The sequence below is a fragment of the Limulus polyphemus genome, unplaced genomic scaffold (genome assembly GCF_000517525.1).
Source record: "Limulus polyphemus unplaced genomic scaffold, Limulus_polyphemus-2.1.2 Scaffold2128, whole genome shotgun sequence".
Taxonomy (NCBI): domain Eukaryota; kingdom Metazoa; phylum Arthropoda; class Merostomata; order Xiphosura; family Limulidae; genus Limulus; species Limulus polyphemus.
The window spans coordinates 27,698-49,274 of NW_013667738.1; the positions used below are offsets into that span (position 1 = coordinate 27,698).

A 21,577-nucleotide genomic window follows, 5' to 3' on the forward strand; every position below is an offset into this window, starting at 1 on the left:
GTCTCATCCTCTCTTTCACAATTCGTTGATAGTTCTCTCTTACTTTTCATTATATATTACCTATAACCAATAGAAAGTCAAGGTTTTCATCTATCAAATGGCGTATTGTATAACGTTGTGTTCTGAACAGATAACCATCAATTTCACTCGGAGTAGCAGCATCGTTCCCGTGGGAAAGTTAACGACTAGCTTGGATGAATTTGTAACGGCTCTTGTCGCATACTTAGAAAACCAGGAAAATTTTTAGAAGTAAGTGAATTTGTCCTGTTTGTGCATGTTATTATTCTATATTCTTTGGTGTATTATTTAATTAAATAAAAATTGTTAAGTGATTTACTATAATCATGAAAAAAAAATCAGGCTTAACTCTCCTCGACAATCGAGGGCAAAAAAAAAATGAAGATTGGGTAAGTACTTTATTTCTTGTTTTTCATATTTATTCTTTATTTATTATTATAAAAGTAACTAAAATTAAAAGTACGGATCTTTTTAAGTTATTTAAGACTAGAATAGGTAGAATAAGTAATAATAATAATAATATAATTAAAATTGTTCACGAAGCACGCACACGAGCAGCTCATGGGTAATGTAATTCGATAATGTAACGTGAGCTGCACGTTCTCCGAGTGAATTACAACTTATAATGGCATGGATTGCAGTTAATCACGATTCAAGGGGCAATAAAACAATAAAATTTAATTATAAATAGATGCATAATGTTACGAACTTAGAGCTATTTAGGATAAACTAATGTAGTTTCAAGTTACAATTTGAAGTCATACTAGAAAGAAAAGAAGGTTAATTTTTGGGGTAGTTACGAGGTCGGTCGAATTGACCGATCCCATTTTGAGATTAGGGTAGAGAAAATAACATATAAACTATAAGGATTTAGTGAAAAAAACGTTTGAAATGCATTTAGAAGGTTTTAGGGATTACACAAAGGAAATTTGAGATTTTTGAGATGGCAAAAAGTATTTTTAATTTTAACATGAAAATTGCTTTGCACATGGACTGTTCAAAACAAATACTCAATATAACTGAGAGATTGCCAAAGTTCGTGAAGATATGCCCAATATATAGAGAGTTATAAGTATTAGATTTATGTCAACTTTAAAAAGAGTACAGAAGGTCACGTGACTCGGTCCCAGGGACCGAGCCCTTGTCGAAAGAGTTAAAGTCTTTATACATTTAATACTTATAACTCTCAATATAGTGTGTATATCTTCACGAAATTTGGCAGTCTTTCAGTTAACATTACTAGTCTTCCACACACAGAAAATTTTATTTTTAGTGAAGTATTTTGAATAAAATAAAATAAATATTTGACCATGAATATATTGAGTATTTGTTTTGAATAGTCCGTGTGCAAAGTAATTTTCATCTTAAAGTTAAAAATACTTTTTCTCATTTCAAAAATCTCAAATTTTCTGTGTGTAATCCCTAAAACCTCCTAAATTCATTTCAAACATTTTTTAGTAAAACTTTATAGTTTATCTGTTATTTTCTTTACCCTATCTCAAAATGGGAATGCTCAATCCGACCAACCTCACAACCACCAAAAACAAATATTGAAAAAACCTAAATTACCCTTTTTTCTTTCTAGGATAATTTCAAATGATAACATGAAACTACATTCATTTATACTAAGTAGCTCTAAGTTAGTAATATTATACATCTATTTATAATTAAAATTTTGTTGTTTTATTGTCCTTTGAACCATGTCTAACTACTATCCACACGTAAAAAGTTGTAAATCCCTTGGAGAACATGCAGGTCACATTGTGTTACTGAATTACATTGCCCACAAACTGTTACAAATTGCTTTTATGCATGCCTCATGAACTATTTTAAATATATTATTATTATTATTACTTATTTTACCTAATTTAATCTTAAATAACTTAAAATGATCCATAATTTGAGATTTTAGTTATATTTATAATAATAAGTAAAGAATATATATGAAAAACAAGAAATAAGGTACATACCCAATATTCTTTTTTCTTACTCTCAATTGTCAATGACAGTTAAGCTTAATTTTATAGTACTAATAGTATTGCATTTAATAATTTTATTTAATTAAATAATTCACCAAAGAACATAAACTAATAACATGCAAAAAGTAGACACATTCCCCTACCTCTCAAAATTTTAAAATCTGGCTTTCTAACTATGCAACAAGAGCTGTTACGAATTCATCCAAGCTAGTCGTTAACTTTCCCATGTGAATGATTTTGCTACTCTGATTGAAATTGAATTCTAGCTGTTCAGAACATAATATTACATAATACGTCATTTGATAGATGTAAACCTTGACTTTCTATTGGTTATAGGTAATATATAATGAAACACAAGAGAGAACAATCAATGTATTCTGAAAAAGAGGATGTGACAGGTGGGTGTGGCAGAAGGGGTCTGATTTTCTATTCGATAGCTCTGTAACCAAACAAAATTGACGACTATAAAAATTATGGTTTGTCTGAGCAATAAGGATTTTATAGAGAGTAATTTACGTTTAATCTCGTACTTTTTTGAGAGGTGGTGGATAAAATAGGGATGATGACATGCTAAGAGAAAATGTGTTATGTTGTGGAAGTTCAGGATTTTTTTATATATTGCCTTGTAGAATTAAGAACTTAAAACTTTTATACTATTGAAATATGAATTATTAGCTGAGAATTTATACTATTCTAATTGGTATAACATAAACTATAAGTAGTTTAATAACAATTTGAATGTAAGACACTAAAACCTTGTGTCATGCATAGTAAAGGATACCTGGGGTGATAGGGTTAACTTCCTTCATATGATTGATATTCTGTCTTATCCAAACCACATTGATTGAACAAGAGAAATAGCTATTTTACTTACATCAAAGTTGAGCTGGTGTGTTGCTGTAGATTGGATATCTTCATATTCATGGTGGTCAAGAACTTGATATCTTCTGGAGAACTGTTGTCAGCTCTGAAAAAAAACCTCAATTCGTCCTGGATAACTTACTAGCCCCTGGGGATCTTTTATTCTGGACTGAAGAATTGATTTTCAGCTCCAGAGATGAGTTTTTTCTCTGTATCCTTTAATTTTCAAAATAGTATTCTTAAGTACCCATAAGTAGTTCTTACACTTCATTGGCTAATTTCTGCAACTCATTGGGCATTTCCAAAACAAGAACTAAAACTCTCAAGTAATTGGTTACTGTGATGATGAGTGGTTCGGTTCCTTCTCACTTGTGCTACTACTCTAGTGTGTAGTAACGAATCCTACATCAAAGTGCCAATTTTAGATGCTATCATAAACTTTTTGTTAGCCTTTACTGTACTACTAGATTGGTGTCAGTAACTTATCATTGTTAAACTCGTTTTTCTCAGTGTTTTCACTGTAGCTTCGTTTTTTATAACTCGTAACTCGTGATTCTCAATACTAACTAACCAGCTAACTATGTTTCTCCTAGTTCTTGACCTAATTCCATAATATAAGCATACTCAATTTCTTCATGTATGTATAGCACACCCAGAAACCTAAATTTGTTTCGTTTCTTTCTTAAGATCTTAAACACAAAAAATACTGAAACAATTGTAAAATTCACTTAAAAACATCCAGTTGCTTCAATAGCTCCACATTTTCGCCACCTGGAGACACGTTGTTAGGGGCGCATTGCTAGGCCACTATGAGATGCAGCTATAATGGAAAATTATGTACTGTTGCGTCAGCGAGGTCACGTGACTAGTGTCACGCCACGTTTCTAGAACTATCTTGTCCCTTCGTGAATGCCCTAGCATTTACTAGATATATGTTTGTCTGGTATATATATAAGACGCTCACAACGTGACAAGTGTGTGTAGGTAGTGAGTAATTGAACTGCAGTCAGGAAGTATTGTTGAAGTTAACGTTCGTTGTTATAGCGTTTGTTATAGAGCGACTGTTGAAAATAAGTGTATCGGTAAAGTTATATTCAGAAAAAATAAACCAGTTTTATTAAGAAAGGACTTGTGTCGCTAAAGTTTCGTGGGAACGAAGTTACGGAAAATTAATTAACGACTGGAGGCGTAACAATACATTTGACAAGGTGCCACATAAATGGCTTGTAAAAAATTATCTCTATAGGTGTGGGAGATAAGTTAGCAAATTAGGTACAAGAGTGGCTGGATGGAACAAATGAAATTCAGTCAAACTGGATTAATGTCATAAGTGAGGTACCTCAGAGCTACTGTTTAGGATCTTTGCTCTTTTTCATTTACAGCATTGACATAGATGAAGGAATAGTCAATAAGTAATTAAATTTGCAGATGGTATTAAGATCTTGGTGTTGCTAGCTGAAGAGGATGCTGGTGACTTGCAAAAGGATTTGGATCATTTACTGAGTTTTAATTATAATAAATGCAAAATAATGCATGTGGGTTATTACAATTTGAATTATAAATATTGTTACGACAGCGGAAGTCACGTGACCTAGTAACACGTCATGATATTCTCGTAGGTTCGTGAATGCACGAGTGTTTACTGGATGTGCGGTATTCTTGTATATAAGACCGCCATGAAGTGACGGCAACAATGGAATTGAATTTCAGACAGAGATAGAGACGGACAATTGAATCAAACGCGTGAATCGTTCGTTGTGAATTATAGTGGTAGTTATAGCGTGACTGTGGAAATTAAGTGTATTGCAAAATTGTATTGAGAAAGAATAAACTAGTTTTATTTAAGGAAGGACTTGTATTGCTGAAGTTTTTCGTAAAGAATTTCTACGGAAAATTAACAAACGAACACAGAGACGTAAGAATATTATTTGGATGGGAATAACCTGAACAGTGTTATGAAGGAAAGGGATCTTGGTGTAAGAGTTGATCAGTCTCTAAAGCCATCCAAGTAGTGTGCTGTTACTAGTGATTTGTAGGGCAAATAGGATTTTAGGTTGTATCTACAGAAATATTGAATAGAAGTCGAAAGAGTCTATACTTGCATTGTACAGGCCACTGGTTAGGCCACTTTTGGAGTATTGTATTCAGTCTTGGGCTTCTTACCTTAGGAAGGACATTGAATTGCTGGAAAGTGCTTAGAGGAGGATCACTAAAATGTTGTGTGGGATGGAAGGGTTATCATATGATGAGAGATTAAGACCTTTAAAATTCTTTTCTCTTGAAAAAAGAAGAGTGAGAGTTGATATGATTGAGAGATTTAAGATTTTAACGGAAATTGATAGTGTTGATGCATCATCTTTTTTCATACTTAATGACAAAAATAGTTGGAGTAGAGGACAAAAAAATAAATGTTGGTAAGGTAGGAGTCATCTTCAGTTTAGACAGTTTTATTATTCTAACAGGATTGTTGACCATTGGAATGAGTTACCTTTGGATGTTGTGGAGGCGGTAAATTTAAGTGAGTTTAAGAGAAAGCTTGATAACTATATGAATGATAAGGGCTGGCCTTAAGATTTTTATTTTATTTCTTAAATTTATTTATTTGATAGTTTTAGCGTAGGTTAGAGGATGGGACAGCCGAAATGGAGCAATATGTCCCTTTTTGTCCTTAAACATTATGTTATGTTAAATAATGCCAAGTCCAGCAGAGGGCGAAATGTTGCATTATTTTCAATATTAAGACCACAAAACAAAATAAGGAATTATTCTAGGACAACTGGTAGTGGTATAGTTTGATGTCGGTGAGTTAAGTTACACTTTACAGAATTCACTACTGAATTAATTGCAAAACTACATATAATTTGATATTTTAAATCCATTACATCTAACGATATAATAGAAAACATGCAATTTTGCAAAGTAACATAAATAACGAAATTCACGTAAAGTGTTTTTCATATGTGTTTAGTTACAACTTATCCTAATAGTAATACTAGTAATAGTACTAGTAGTAATACTAATACTAACACAGTGTTAATATTATTAACAGTATTTCTATTAGTAATAAAAACATTCCATGTTGACTGAAGCAACCAATAAAAAGTTATGAAAGTAAAGCTTGAGTTAGCATTATAACTATAACAGTATAAGTGAGCGTTCCTTTTGTAAAACATAAAAGTTGCATTCGTGAAGAAAGAAAATCCACAATTTCTCTCCTCCCATAATAATTTAAAGTAATGTAACATAAAACTTGCAAAGGATGTGAACCATAAGTGGCATTTGATTTAGTTTTTCATTAGGTCAAGACAATTCTTTTACACACACACTAGAGAAAAGTAAAAATTTAAACCCAACATTTATATCTCAGGAAATCATAATTTCCCCCTTAAACTTTTGCAAAGTGTGGGCATCCACTACTTCTGATTAGATCGCATTTAATAAGCCAATGACCCTATTAAAAAAATAAAGTTGTTTCAGGTGGAACCTAGCTTGTCATATTGCTTCCATGGATAATCTTATAACCTTCAATAATATTATCTCTTATCCTTCTTTTCTCAAGAAAATATTTGAGAGATTGTAACTGTTCTTGTAGAATAATTTTTTTATCCCTGGAATCATCCCAGTAGAACTCCTCTGAACCTTTTTTCAGTAATTCAGTATCCTTTCTTAGATAAGACCAAAACTGTACACAGTATTCCAGGTGATTCATAACTAGTGATATGCATAGAGAGAGAATTATGTCTTTGACTTGCAGTGGTTTGTGTATATATATATTGGGGCTGGAATCTTGTCCCATTCCTCAAATTGTGGCCATTTTTATTACAAATCAAGAATATTTCTTAAAAGGCTGATTATTTTTCATCACAACTTTTCTCTAATTATTAACAAAAACATTAAACTCAGTTGCCATAACTACATGTTGTACCGTAATGGAATAAAACAAAACTCTGCTACAATCAGGATGAAACAAATAAAATTTTTTATTAAAATACAACAAAAATCACAAATAAAACTTTCAAACAACCACAAATTTTATCACTTCCACAAACACATTTAGTAAACCTGGGCCTGGCCAGGACTAGGTACATACGTTAATAAACAATACAGAATAACCAGACTGTTGTTTTAGATATGTGCCAGTAAGCACAGAGTATCAGTTTTATAATTAATAGAGCTGTTATTTAAATATGAATAGTTGGACTATACATTTTTCCCAATTTTCAAACTTCTTGCACTAGAATTTTCCCCATTTTGAAAATGGGTCCTTTTCCCAATTAATTATTGACTTGTACTCAATGTATCTATAAACACACTCAGAAATTCTGTTAGCTTTAGTACTAGCAGCAAAACACTGCTTTGATAGGTTGAGTGACTTATCCACCAATGTGCAAATATTAATTTCTTCAGTCATGCTATTGTGCAATATCATATCTATGTTAAACATGATCTAAATTATAATTAGAGAGGTTAATATTTATGGCTTTATGCAACATGTCTCCACCACACAATCTCAACATGGCCAATTTTGACATCAGAAAAACTGAAAACTGTAATATCGCTGCTTGGAACCTGTAAAAACATATATTTGTACCAAATCCCATGTAAATTGGTTGAAATATGGCAGAGTAATTGTCAAAAAAGACAAATTATGCTTTTTGTGGCATCTTGACACTTTAGAATTACTAAGAATGGACAGGTCCATCATTTTTATTTGTTAATGTGTTGGACCTGTAGAAAAGTATCTTTGGACCAAATCTCATGTAAATTGGTCAAAATATCGCTGAGTAATTGACCAATAACTTCAAAATTTATGCTCTTTTTTTTGTGAGCTCTGACCCTTCCTACAGTGATTAAAAATGGGCAAATTCAACTTTTTTGATTGCTATAAATATGACTGCACGGGATCCTAAATTATACATTGTTGAGTGGTTTGGCCCCATAAAATCATTAAAAAGGCTTAAATCTAATATTTGTCAAACTAATCAATTGACCCAAGTCATTCTATAATACCTTAACATTTTCACCACAGTCAGAAATACCCGAATGTTTAAACATTGGCAAACATTCTAATTACACTTCAATATCATTAATGTAAATATTGGAGTGCAAAGGCTAAAGTACTGAACCCTTAGTACAGTCTCATCTTCTTAACTGCCTCATCAAACTTTTTTGCCAATACTCTGAGCTTGGCTTCCCTGACCTCTTACTAAAACCACTTTCAAGGGTGTGGAATTTATGAAAAAACTTCTTGTCCAAGAGACATACAACTATTAAAATCTATCTCCCCTCTCCTTGTTCCACACACAATAGAAGATAATGTTTAGAGTTTCACTTTTATTCGTGTTTATATGGAACATGACATTTCTATCATACCTATTTTTCATATCACGTATGTTACCTATTTTTAATCATTTATTTGAGGATTACAATATTTTTCTACACTGTTTTCTTGATTTCTTTTCCAAGTATTACTTTCTAAATGTGTGTTTAAATGTAACATATTATGCTAAGAAGAAGAATTTGGTATTAAATGCAATGTTCTTTGCTGAAATTTTGAGTATTATAAGTGAAAAGTTAGTTTTATTTTGTCTGCTATTGTATTTTTTTGCTGATGTTTTGAATACTTCTCTTTTTATCAGATACTTCAAAGGAGAAATAAAGTGGAATAGCACAACCATGTTGAAGACAAAAAGTCAACTTCCTGTGAGTTTGCCCATATTTTATTCCAAACATGTAGATAAAGAGCAATAATGGGTTGAGAAAGTTATAGTTTATTAAAAGCTGGATGAGCTTTATTTATAGCAGATTTCTATATATTTTAAGGTCTGATGGTTTTTCACTTTTTGGTTAAGATTTATACCTAACTTGTAGTATAATTAAAATACAAGGGTTCTGATCATTGGCTTAAGGTGTTAATGTAATATTAAATGCTGGATGCAAGAGTTTAGTAAATAATTTAATAATATAATTGAAGAAATATTCTGAACAGTGCTTGTTCTGATATGTTTATTAATGTATTTGGGCATAGAAAATTACTTAAAACTTGTAATTTTGTGAATCATACCTTCGTTCTTTAGGGATGAATAAGGCATTTTGAAAGTGCTTGGGTTTTTATTTTGTGATTCTTCCAATTTTTGACCCTTTGTGACTTATTATTGTCTTGAACAGAAAAACTTGAATATTTACTTACTCACTTTTGCTGTTATACATTCTCTTATTGTAATTGCAACATAAAAGTTAACCTTTATTGCTAAATGAGTGAAATATAATTTTAACTGTAAAAATTTTCATTGTAAATGTATACTGTTCTTAGAATCTTTTCCAGTAGCTTAAATGTACAATATACTATTTATGTACTGTGGCTAATTGTAATCTTATTATTCTAATTCAATAGTATGAGCATGCAATACACTGTCTATTTAGTATGGATATTTATAGTGTCATTATAATTCAATAGTGTAAATGTACAATATACTATTTATGTACTGTGGCTAATTGTAATCTTATTATTCTAATTCAATAGTATGAACATACAATACACTGTCTATTTAGTATGGATATTTATAGTGTCATTATAATTCAATAGTGTAAATGTACAATACACTGTTTATGTAATATGGCTACTTGTAACTTTTTTATATTAATTCAGTAGTGTAAACATACAATATACTGTTTATGTAGTATGGACAGACAATACAGTATTTATCTAATATAGTTACTAGTAACTTTATTATCTTTACCTTTTTGAGACGGGTCACAGGTGAAAGGCCATGTCATCTCATTTGTTGGCTCGCATTCAAAATTTTATTGAACTACTATTTCATGAATTTATATCAATAAGTTTGATATCAAACTGTAGATTATAATTCAAATTTTAGAACTATACATTACTCAATCTGTTATTTTAAAAGTAAATATTAAAAACACAGATAAACATTGATTTTTGTGTGACACATGGTATGTTGAATGCAGCACTGGTTCATATTAAATGTTTGTGAAGTCAAAATACTAAGTTTTATAGTTTCATACAAATTAGAAACTTTAATTACAGATATTGAAAAGCTAGAATATAAAATAAGAAGGTTTTATCTTTTCAACTTACTAAGATATTGCTCATGTAATAAATCAAACACAGTGGCACCTCGCTCACCTCTTTCCATTTTTGAAAATGTTCCCTATTTTATATACACTTACTTCTATATATAACATGAATAACCAATCGGAAGCTCAGAATATCCCCTTAGTGGCTTTCTCAGCCATTTTAACTGGCTTGGCACCATTTATTTCTTTTGAATCAATATTTTAACGAGGTAGGGTGTGTCTTTAGTCTGCTCTAAATTTCATATTTTTTTAGATTAAAATACATTTTAGTTACTAAGCTTGATAAATTACAGTGTAATTCTATGGTATTATTGTAGTAATTTATGATTTTTTCGTTATTCAAATGTATATATAAAACATAAAAAAAAAATATTTTGTTTCCTAAACTCCATGTGCAAATTTTTAAAGACTTAGCAACCTATGTCAAGCAGCAACTGAGTACAAAGGTCATAACTAGAAGAGGTAATTGTTTGCTTTACTTCTTTAGTTACTGTTCTATGTTTCAAGAAAAATAATTTTAAGAACTTATTTCAAAATAGCAATAATCTATATACATATATAATGTATAATAATTGAAATGTGACTGTATTTTACAAAATACTAGTCTTCTAAAACATAGCCAAGATAAGTTACTTTGTACAGACCAAAGGTCAGTTTTATGTTATTTAATATGGTAACATGAGTGCACATGAGCCATGTCATTGTAACTTTTGTATTGTTAGCCTGGCACAGCTGAAAGGTTAATGTAATAAATATATAATATTATGAGATTTAAACTATTTAGTCTAAATATTTATGGTGGTTGCAAAATTGGTGAAATCTACTGAACCCGTACAGAGATTAATTACTGAAAATAACAGATAAAATATATTTTTTATAAGTTTTTTCTTAAGAAATGTTTGATAACTATCTGGACATTATAAAGATTTCACATGTGAAATTTCAAAATTTTCTGATCCATAAAAGTGTTTTTAATCATAAAATGAATATTACTTTAAATGATAGATAGGTAACATGCGAAAATAAAAAAAAGACATGAGAAAAACATTGCTTTACAAACTTTAAGACTTAATAAAAAAAGTTTGATATTTTGCATATGAAAGCATTATAATGTTTACTGATAATATGCCAAATTTCGTTAATATTCACTTAAGAATTTAAAAGTTATAGCATGAAAACTATAACAAGCACAAAATGGTTACATGGTCTGTCCGAGGTTCCGAGCTCCATGCTGAAAGAGTTAATTCAGTGCTATAAATGTACAATACACTGTTTATGTAGCATGGACAGACATTACCCTGTTTATGTACTACTATAGATCCAAACCAACCAGTTTGAATGATAGAGAGTGCTGAAGCATCTTTTTTCATCATCTTTTATAGAAAATACTGCAGTTGATATTCTAACTTGATTTCAAATTATTTCAGGTACAAGGAACTAATGACAGTAGCATCATTAGCAAGTTCTCCATGGCATCAAGGGGTTACTTCTGTGACAAGTTTCTCAAGTTTTTTGCTGCTAAGCATCAACATCGGTCACCGCTAATCAATCGGTGAAAACCTTTTATATGTAAATACTAATTTACTAATGTTAGTTAAACCACTACTTGTCTTAATTATATAAACAAGCAGGGTAGTAATTTTTATGTCTTATCATTCTTTATCCCTGTGCACCTGGGTGGGGTTCACAGTGTTCATGCCTGGGGTGTAAAATACTTTAAGAACGCTGCTTATAATTAATCAAAGTAGCATGTTTCATAGTGTTTACCGAATAATGTCGAGTTACCATTGTATGAATATCTTTAACAGAGCACCATTCAACATGGTATTATGTATGTATGTATATATATATATTTGTGTATATATAATGCCAAAGTTGTCAGTTATTCATAAATACCAGACATAATATATAAGGATATGAAAAAAACTGTATATACATATATAAACTGTTCATCTAAACAACACAAGATCTTTACATTACTAAAACTATTTTTTTTTATCATGAATTTGGGTTTCCAAAAATAATTCATGTAGGTTTCAAATATGAATTTTAGAATCAAAAAAATATATCAATTATAGTATAGAAGGTCCCAAAATTACTGTAATTTATCTGACTAAGCAATAAATTGGTTAGAAAAATTCCTTTAGACATTTAAGCAGGATTATGAAGTTTGCACACAAAGAGACTAGCAGACTAGGGAAGTCAGTATGGAGAGTTTCTCTCTGGGAGGTGCTAGCCCATTGGTATGAGACCAAATTGACACCCCTCATTTGGAATGTTACCTGGTAGTGTAGTACTGGAAAATCTGTTATGCTATGAACCAAGCCATTCTTGCTGGTTTAATCCAGCTTGTATGCCTTGAGACACAGGTCTGGGATGCTTCTTCCTTCACCTGATTATTATGGTAAGTATTTCTCCTATTTGGCTGCACAAGAATTCTGGTCCACTGTATTTTCTGCATATTGTAAAATGTGACTAAAAGAGGGTCAGGTAGTTGGCCAACAACTAAACCCACTCCACCACTATGAACTGGGAGATGATCAGTGGGAGGGTGACTGTGACACCCAACAAGAATAAAAGAAACATCTTTTGAAGGGTGGCACTCAAGTGGAGCATAACTGGCTATCCAGAAGATGAACATTTATTAAAAGGTAGAAATTATCAATAGAAACCAAGCTAAGAATGCTACCTTGTTATGTATATCTGATTCTGACATATAGCAGTGGACAATTTTACTAACTTTGGGAAGGGAATTACAAGCAATTGAAACGTGAATTTGCAGAAGAATGTTGTGGATATTGTGGACAGATCATGTGATGAATTTGGAGGAACTGAGAATGAGCAGAAACACACAGAGATATGATAAAAACAGTTAGAAGAAGACAACTCCAGTTCCTGGGTCATGTAATGAGATAAAAACAAGCTAGAAAATTTAGCTGTACCAGGAAAAATTGAAAGGGAACAAAATAGAGGTAAGCCAATACTGACTTACATGAATAATCTTGGTAAATGGATGAATGTGAGTGAATCAGAAGTGTTGAAATGAACAAAGGATAAGAACCTGTGGAAGGTCATGATCACTAAAGTTCTGTCTGGATAGTACTTAAAGTGAGAGAGAGAGATTTTTCCTTATCAAATGGCCTGACTTATTGCTCTAGCCTCATCTGCCCACCTGTGAGATAATGGCTGATTGAGCAATCTCACATTCTATCCACTTTAGCATCATGCAAAAGATTCTTGTGACATTTTCTTTCACTGTATCTCCTCTCCTAACAATGAATATCACAGTAACATTAGATGAAGAGCATTCTTTGCTTGAGATGAAAGAGGTCTCCCACTGAGTGCTGACCCTCACCTCATGGATGTCATACTTCATGGGCTTTACCCTTTACTGATGCTTTCAGAAAGGAGCTCATCTTTGTAATTGATCAGCACTGGCCTCTCTATCGTTTTCAATGTGGGACTCTGGCTCTCTGTGGTGCAGAGAGGTAAGTAGCATTTTAGAAGTTAATATTTTCCTTACCTGAAAATATTCAAATCACTAGTATTATAGATATGGTATAAACGAATAATCAGTTCCTACCAAACTTTATATTTTGTATATACATGAGTTATTATGATTTCTAAAGCTCTAAAATACTATGCTTAATGAAATCACCCACATTTTTTTTTCTTAAAGAGGTTACTATATTAGAGCCAAGGCAATGGAGAGAATGTTTCATCAGTTCTTCCAAACAGTATTTGGATTTCCTGATATACAGGTAAAATTTTCTTGAAATATAGAAGTTCTGGGAAGCTAGTCAAACATTCTATGTACGTTTTTTAGATGTAATATACAAATAAGGATTTTCTTGAAACTCACACATTCTGAGAAATTAGCCAAAGTAATTCTAACATGTTTCAAGGTTACTAATGTTTCTGACTATGTGAGTGTAAGAAGAATGCACTTATAATCACCTCCAAATGTAGTGTTGTTGTTCTCACTATTATAAAAATTACACTAACTGTTGTTGTGGTAATTAGTCAGAATTTGTATTTGGTGTACTTTATGTTATAAACTACACTACTTGTTGTTGTGATCAGTAGTCGGCAGTAAACATTGAGCCATAACATAGAACATCAAAACTGAGAATAATTATTTGGTGTACTTATTGTTAAAAGACAGTACTAGTTTTTATTGTTTTTAGTATAGAATTTTTTATTTTATCTTTGTTTACAGCTTACTAACAAACATTTGATAATTTTCCAAAATTTGGAAATGACGATTGACTATTTTTGACAGCAGATAAATTTAGTTTCTGATACAGTACTTACCTCCTCTCACATATATAGCTATTCTTGTTCAATACTGCTCTCTATATGCAAAAAACTTTTTCACATGCCACAAGCCTTGTACTCCCACATACCCAATGAGTATTGTTGCTCAACTGCATCTTGCATGCAAATCATCCTGTGACAACTCTGTCAATGGGAGTGTGACACATCATCCTGATGCATGTGACTCCTTCTATTTGATTCTACTGAACTATCACTTCTTGTTAGGCAGTGTTCTAGTGCATATATTTTTTTGATTGTGCTCGCTTCAAGCATTGTTTTCTCTACTATTTCATACAAAGTGGAAATATTTTTATTTCTGTAGATTTTCATGATAACTTACCTTTCTTGATCTATTTTTTTTCCAATTCTTCATCATCACATGATGAATTTTGAAGTTCGTGTTACTGCTTTGAGATTGTATCACCTACTTCCAGCACAGTTACACAGACTTCAGATCAGGGAACTCGACTGAAGAATTTTTGGCTTTCATTCATTCATTGGGAGATTTTTTACCTCCTTTTCCTAGACTTCTTCCTGAATCTGCCAAACCTGTTTTTGATGATGAGGATCTTGCAGCCTTTTTTCTCCTGTGTAATCTGCTAGCCCTAACTCAGCCTTCTCAGGTATGTTCTGTTTTATCTGTTTCTCTGATTTCTTATATTCTTGTTCCTTCCTTATTATATGACACCCCTTCCTCACAATATTTTGTTTTTCCCTTTACTCTTGACATTAGGGTTCATGCTGAACATTTTGTTTCTCACTTGCAAGCAGGTGCTACCATGCCTTTGCCCTCCATGGGTCTCAAATCATTTTATGTTGGCTTACCATCAGGTAGATTACCCTTTTCTTGATTCTCAGCAGTTAGGATCACTTTTGCCTGTATGGGTAGGCTGACCCTGACAATCCTATCCATTTATCCCATGCCCAGTTTTCTTGCCTTTGTCTTACCTTTATGGTGCTTGTCCACCATACAACTCCTTTCTGAGGCATTTCATTGATCTCCTAATAGATTTTTGGGAGATGCATTCTTTCTCATTACCTCCACTTTTGGATGATTGTCCTCTTTAATTCTCTCCCTTCACACGTGGTTTCTTTGCTGTTTGGAGCTTCTCGGGAGGGAGGCTGTCTTATCCCAGGTTCAGTTACTGTGCAGTTATCTTTGAAAGCTGCAGATGGCTCTTTTTTCCATCAGTCAATTTTGGGGGACATTCCTGATAACTTGGAATCACATGTGGAATTTGTGATGCAATATTCTACTCATTCATCTTTGGCTGCTCATTTGTCTCATTCTGAACCCTTGCAATCCTCTGCTACTGTTCCACTTCCTTCACCTTCCCTTTCTTTACCTGTTCCTACCAATAGGGATTCCACCATTTGTCATGTTTCTCAATGTAGGTTTTATCAATGCCAGCAATACCAATGACTATCCTGTGGGTTCTAGTTGAATAGGGCTCGTTTGGCCAATTTTGTTGCCCTTTGGTTGGAATTCACTACCGATCCATGGACTATCCAAGGTTTTGTCCAAAGGACTTTTCATCCAATTTCTTCCCCTCCCCTGTTATATCCAGTACTCATATCCTTTCCGTTACCTCAGGATCATACAACTAGTCAATATCTGTATGAGGCAGTATGGTCTCTTCTATCACAGAGAGCTATCAAGCCTGTTGGCTATCATTCCTTAGGTTTTTACTCTAGGTTGTTTGTGGTACCCAAGAAAACTGGAGTCTGGTGTCCTGTGATCTATTTTTCCTGCCTCAACCAATTTTTGAATCGTCCCTGTTTTACCATGGATTCCTTTCTCATACTGAGGTAGGCTTTTTTCTTTAGGACTGTGAATGACCAAGGTAGGTGTCTCAAATGCTTATCTCTATATTCCTATTTCTCATCAATCAAGATGCTATCTTCAGTTTGTCCACCAAGAGGTTGTGTATCAATTTTGCACCTTGCCCTTTGGGCTTGGTTCAGCTCCATATGTCCTTTTTTGGGTTTACAACACACTCCTTTGCTTCTGACAGAAGTAGCTTGAGTAGGTTGGATTACAAAGTTCGAGAAGTTTTTCTTGTTACCTTCCCAATATCTAATCCAACTGTTTTTTTAACACCCACTTCACTCAGGCACTACCTTTGCCTCTTCAAATCCGTTTGATGGAGCTTTCAGTTCTCCATGCTCTTGCTGATACCTCATTTCCTGCTTGCAAGGTTCTATTGTATATGGGGATGTGATTTTTGTGGAAGCACTTATCCTCTTGGGATGGACACATATGCAGTCTCTTAAGTGGACTCTGCACGACCAATGAGATCTGGGTCGGGATCCCATTATCCTTCCTCTTTCCCTCATCAATGATCTGCATTGATGGTTAAACATGACCACATGTCATTGGGTGGTCCACTTTCTCCACCTTGTCTAAATTTGCATCTCCTCACAGATGCTTCCCTCCATGGTTGGGGTGCTTTGGTCAACAAACTGGAGGCTTCTGGACAATGGTTTTTGTCCAAGAGGCCTTACCATCTCAAGATCTAGGAGCTTCTAATGTAATATGGATCACTTTCTTCCGCTTGTAAAGACTCAACTTGTCATGATCCATTCCAACAATTCTATGGGGCGTGGCTTATATCAATCACCAAGGGGGCACCTGTTTTCATTCCTTTTGAGATTGCACCTTGGAAGTCCTTTTTTTGCCCCCACGCACTTAGGATACATCCCCTTGTTTCCTATGTTATGGGTGCTTTCAACCTCATGTTGGATTGTTTTTCCAGACTAGACAGAATTTATCCCATGGAGTGATCTCTCAATCATCAGGTTTTCCAGTGGCTATTCTCCCACTTTCCTCAATTTCACATTACCTCTTTTCTGGTCTCCAGGTTCCTCATTCATATCATCCCGATACCGTTTAGTCTTTAGCTCTCCCTTTTCTTCCATTCCTTCCAGTTTCATTGACATCCTTGTTGGGAAGTCATTCCAAATTGGGATGTCTATGTGGTTCTTTACTGCCTAACTCTACCTAGCTGTCATTGCTTTCAGCCATGATTGGACCAAATGGTACCTTTATGTTTATCCTCTCATCCGACTTCTTCCCCAGGTGATTTTGATCATCCATGTCTCTCTGTGTCAGGTCCTTCTGATTGCTCCATACTTGCTAACACAACCATGGTTTCCTCGTCTACTTTGGCTTTAAACTGCCTCTCCCTGACTCTTTCTCTCACTCCATCATTTCTATGTCAACCTCAATCACTGGTAATTCATCCCACTCTTCCTACCCTCTGTCTTCATGCCTGGCATTTATCAGGTACTTGGCAAGGAGATCCAAAGTGTCTTGGCAGGTAGCTTCCTTTTAGCAAAAAGGTTTTCCTTCAATGGTGGTATATCAGCGTAAATGGAACATTTTCTGCCATTGGTCTTTGAGTCAGAGTTTTTCCCCTTCTCAGCCCACTGTTCCTCTTATTATGGATTTCCTCACTTGGCTGTTCAGTCATAGGACTTCAGTCACATCCATCGCTGATTATTGAGCAGCATCATCCCACACCTTCCATTTTCCCGATACCATTTAGTCTTTACCTCTCCCTTTTCTTCCATTCCTTCCAGTTTCATTGACATCCTTGTTGGGCAGTCATTCCAGATTGGGATGTCTATGTGGTTCTTTACTGCCTAAATCTGCCTCCATTTGAACCTTTGTCCTCCTGTTCTTTGTTTCAATTGTCTCTTATGGCTTATTTCCTACTCCTGTTAGCCTGTGGGTGTCACCAGTCTGATATCTTTGCTATGGATGTTTCATGCACTCTGTACCATCCCACCTATGTTCTCCTTTATCCAAAATAGATCTTTCTTCCCCAAAACGTCAGCGGCTTGTTAGGGAAATTCTTCCATCTTGTCAATATTGCTTCCTTCCATCTCCCACCTTTATTCTTGGTCTGATCTGTATGGACTTCTATGTTTTGTACATGCTTTTCTTTATGACATTGCTTGCATGGCTTCCTTCTGTGGTTCCTGTTCTCACCTTTTCTTTCCCAGGCTACATTCTTCTGTTTATGACCTTTCTTCTTCCACCCTTACCAATTGGGTTTGGTTTTTGATTTGATTGGATTATTCATCCTTGTCTTTTTCTTCCTGAACTCTGTTCCAGGTGTTGTTACATCAGATTAGGCACCTTACCTTTTCACTGGCATCTCACCTCTGTCGTCCATTGAAGGAAATCCTTCTGTTGGGCATGAGGACAACACTTCATACGTTCATCTCCCACTATCTTCATTGGGTAGCTGTTTATTTTTTGTAGGGTACTGTCTTCCACTTGTCACCATTCTTCAAATTTTGGTGAGGCTGTGACTAGGTAAGTTATCTTTTTTTTTATATATATTTTAATTTCTTTCAGTGGCATGTTCCTTCTCTCATTAAGGATCCAGCTCTGTGGCGATCATTACCTGTCCAGGTATACTTAATATTTCTCAAATTCACACTGTACAGCCATGATAAAATCGTGAAATACAAGATACATATATATATATATATACCCATGGCCAATGATACACGCTGTTGAGATGGGTGTTTCACAATATCACTAGTAAGTTTTTCTTTGCAATATAATTCCTTCATTAATATGCCCATTCTGGACCATACTAACCCATGGACTTACCTATGTAAAGCAGAAAGGGGTAGCTGCTCATCCCTACTAACCATTCGATTGAATAAAGCAGGGGCAGTCTGCTTTCAAAATAGGGTTTTCTTGTTCACCCGTTGCACTGACACTGGTGTTGGTGGACTCTCCACTGTGTTTTATCCCCCCTTGTTCTTTGAGTAGAGTATATATGAGAGTTCTTGTCACTATCTAGTTCTGAGTCAGTGGGATGGTGGATCATAGAGGTATCCTCCTGAATGTTATCACACAACAATAAACAAAAAATAAAATATCCATTCACTAGAGAGTAGTGGTGTTTTGCAAGAGTAGATGGCATGTGGTCCTCCAAGCGTGTGCTCCATCTCTGTACGGTGGGCTCTGAGGGCTGATCTTGCACCCAGCTCCTGTACGGTTCTATCCAGAAAGTGTGGTTGGAGTGATCCCCTTCTGTGTGGCAATAGCTGGAAGTTTGGTATGTGCTCTTATTCTGTATTGTCCTATCCGAGGGGTTGATGTTGCACATGTCTACTAATAAATACACTCCACCTCCAAGTAGTGGGTCCTGGAGGTTGATGTTGCATGTGGCTTCTGTGCAGTTGTATCTGGAGTTGAGGTTGCTTATAATTTATGGATGCAGTCCACTTCCTTGCAGTGGAATCTGGAGGCTGCTATAGTGCTCTAACCTTTGTGCGGTTCTATTTGGAGGATGATGTTGCTTTGGAGTTGATCTGTCACATTTCATTTCACCCCTTCAATTTGGATACCTCATCCTACCATCACATGGATGTCAGTTCCCGGTGACTAGTTTTAGATTTAGAGCAGGACCAGTCAACATAAGACCTCACACATGTTGCTTGTGTTTCCTCTTCCTCACTCAATTTGCCTCATGATCACCAACTCCGTGCAGTGGGTCCCAAAGATTGATGATGCACCCAGCTTCTTTGTGGTTCTGTATGGAGAGTGAAGTGGTTATATTTTTCAGTGCAGGCCATGCACTTGCATGCAGTGGGACCCAGAGGGTGGCATTGCACTCTGACTTCTGTGCAGTCCTATCTCTTGAACTCTACCTAAAGGAGTTTTGTGGTCCAAGGATGATATTGCATGGTGGAGTGCCAGTCTGTTTGAGTTTGGGCACATCTCTTATTGCCATCTTTCAGATGTCATGTTCCTAGATGTATGGTTAGTTTTGGATTTGTGCATATGTGCTTGTTTCATAGTACGGTTTGCACAGTATATACTTCCATTCAACTGAACTTGAGGTGAAGATGGTGTGGACCCTTCTCCCTACCATGGATTGGAGGTTATAGTCCTGCGACTGATTGATTTTAGATTACAGTTGACTTTCTGCATACAGTCCGTGGTTCCCTTGCCTAGGAGCACATCCATTTTAACTGTTCCCTACATTCCTGTCTGTAGATGTTTCATCTACGGTCTTTCTCAAAAGGATTGACATTATGATAAACTGTGAATCGGATTCCAATCTAACTGTTTTTTCTCTTCCTTTTGGTTGTGCTCCTCTCTTTTTCTACCCATGTATGTGACACCTCTTTCCACACTGGGTGCAGAATATACCTTTTACAGAAGTGGTGTGGTCTCCCACATATGATACTTTACTATGGGGATCACAATTCTAGTTTGTTCTTCTATCCCTTGCACCGGTCACTTGACCTGTTTAATATGGGATTCTAGCCATATATGTGATTGGAAGTTATGTACCATATTGGAAGTTATAATTTTCCCTTACTGAAAATGTATTTCTGATTGGTACTTACCTCCTCTAACACTTCCAACCCTTCCTCCCTACTGAAAACCAGGGCTTTTTTTTTCTGCCTAAACACGAACTGATAGTTTGGTAGAGTCAAATAGAGAGAATCACATGCATCTATTAGTGGAGGGCTGTCATATAATGATATACATGCGAGATGCAGTTGAACCACAATGATCATAGGGATACGTGGGAGTGCAAGGCTTGTTGCAGGCAAAACTTTTTTTGCACATAGAGGGCAGCACTGGACGAGAATAGCTATATATGTGAGGGGAGGTAAGTACCTATCAGAAATACATTTTGAGTATAGGAAAACTGTAACTTCCAATACTCCCATTTTCTCACAAGATTAGCTTTTCCAGTTTTGTGTTGCTCTCTATATGCAAACTTTTTTATAATGCATGCCACAAGCCTTCTACACACCTCTTATTGGAATCAAATATTCCAACATGTCTCATGCATCATCTCTCCACCAATAGGAGAGCATTACTATCACAAGATGCATGTGACTCCCTCTGTGTGCCACTACTGAACCATCACTTCTTGTTTGGCAGTGCTTGAGTTCAGATGCCTTTCTTTTTGCTCATTACTTCTCAAAGTGGTTTAATTTAATTTACTTTATTTCCAGAATTTGTTCTCTTTAATTACCCATGTTTTCTGCAAATTTTTCTCTTGTTTGTTTGGTATCAAGCATGTAATCTAAAGTTGTAATTACTACTCTGTGTATATCTCATTTGTCTGATGCTATACTTCAGGCCACAGATGTGGGTGACCTGTCAGAGGATTTATCAGCATCTATTCACAGGGAGACTGAGCATTTTTGAGCCTGGCCAGCCTGACGAGAATTTTGATTGTTTGTCACCCCCCCCCCCCCAGACGTTTGCTGTGCCCTCCCCCAACAAAACCCGGGGATTTTTTTCACCCCCC

The 21,577-nt window shown here is 34.8% G+C and overlaps 1 protein-coding gene across 5 annotated transcripts in view; it reads left to right on the forward strand.

Annotated features, from left to right (window-relative positions):
* Positions 1 to 5,601: 5,601 nt before the first annotated feature.
* Positions 5,602 to 21,577, forward strand: part of LOC106466031 (tRNA wybutosine-synthesizing protein 4-like) — a 103,758-nt gene continuing 87,782 nt past the window's right edge. For 4 of the 5 annotated variants that reach the window (XM_022393990.1, XM_022393992.1, XM_022393989.1 and 1 more), the window contains exons 1-4: positions 5,602 to 5,659; positions 8,498 to 8,561; positions 11,387 to 11,511; positions 13,639 to 13,720. In XM_022393990.1, coding sequence (XP_022249698.1) covers positions 8,535 to 8,561; positions 11,387 to 11,511; positions 13,639 to 13,720 — 234 coding nt within the window. In that variant the 5' untranslated portion in view covers positions 5,602 to 5,659; positions 8,498 to 8,534. Of the gene's footprint in view, positions 5,660 to 8,497; positions 8,562 to 11,386; positions 11,512 to 13,638; positions 13,721 to 21,577 lie in introns of those variants that run through there. The other variant, XM_022393993.1, reaches the window with a different exon arrangement.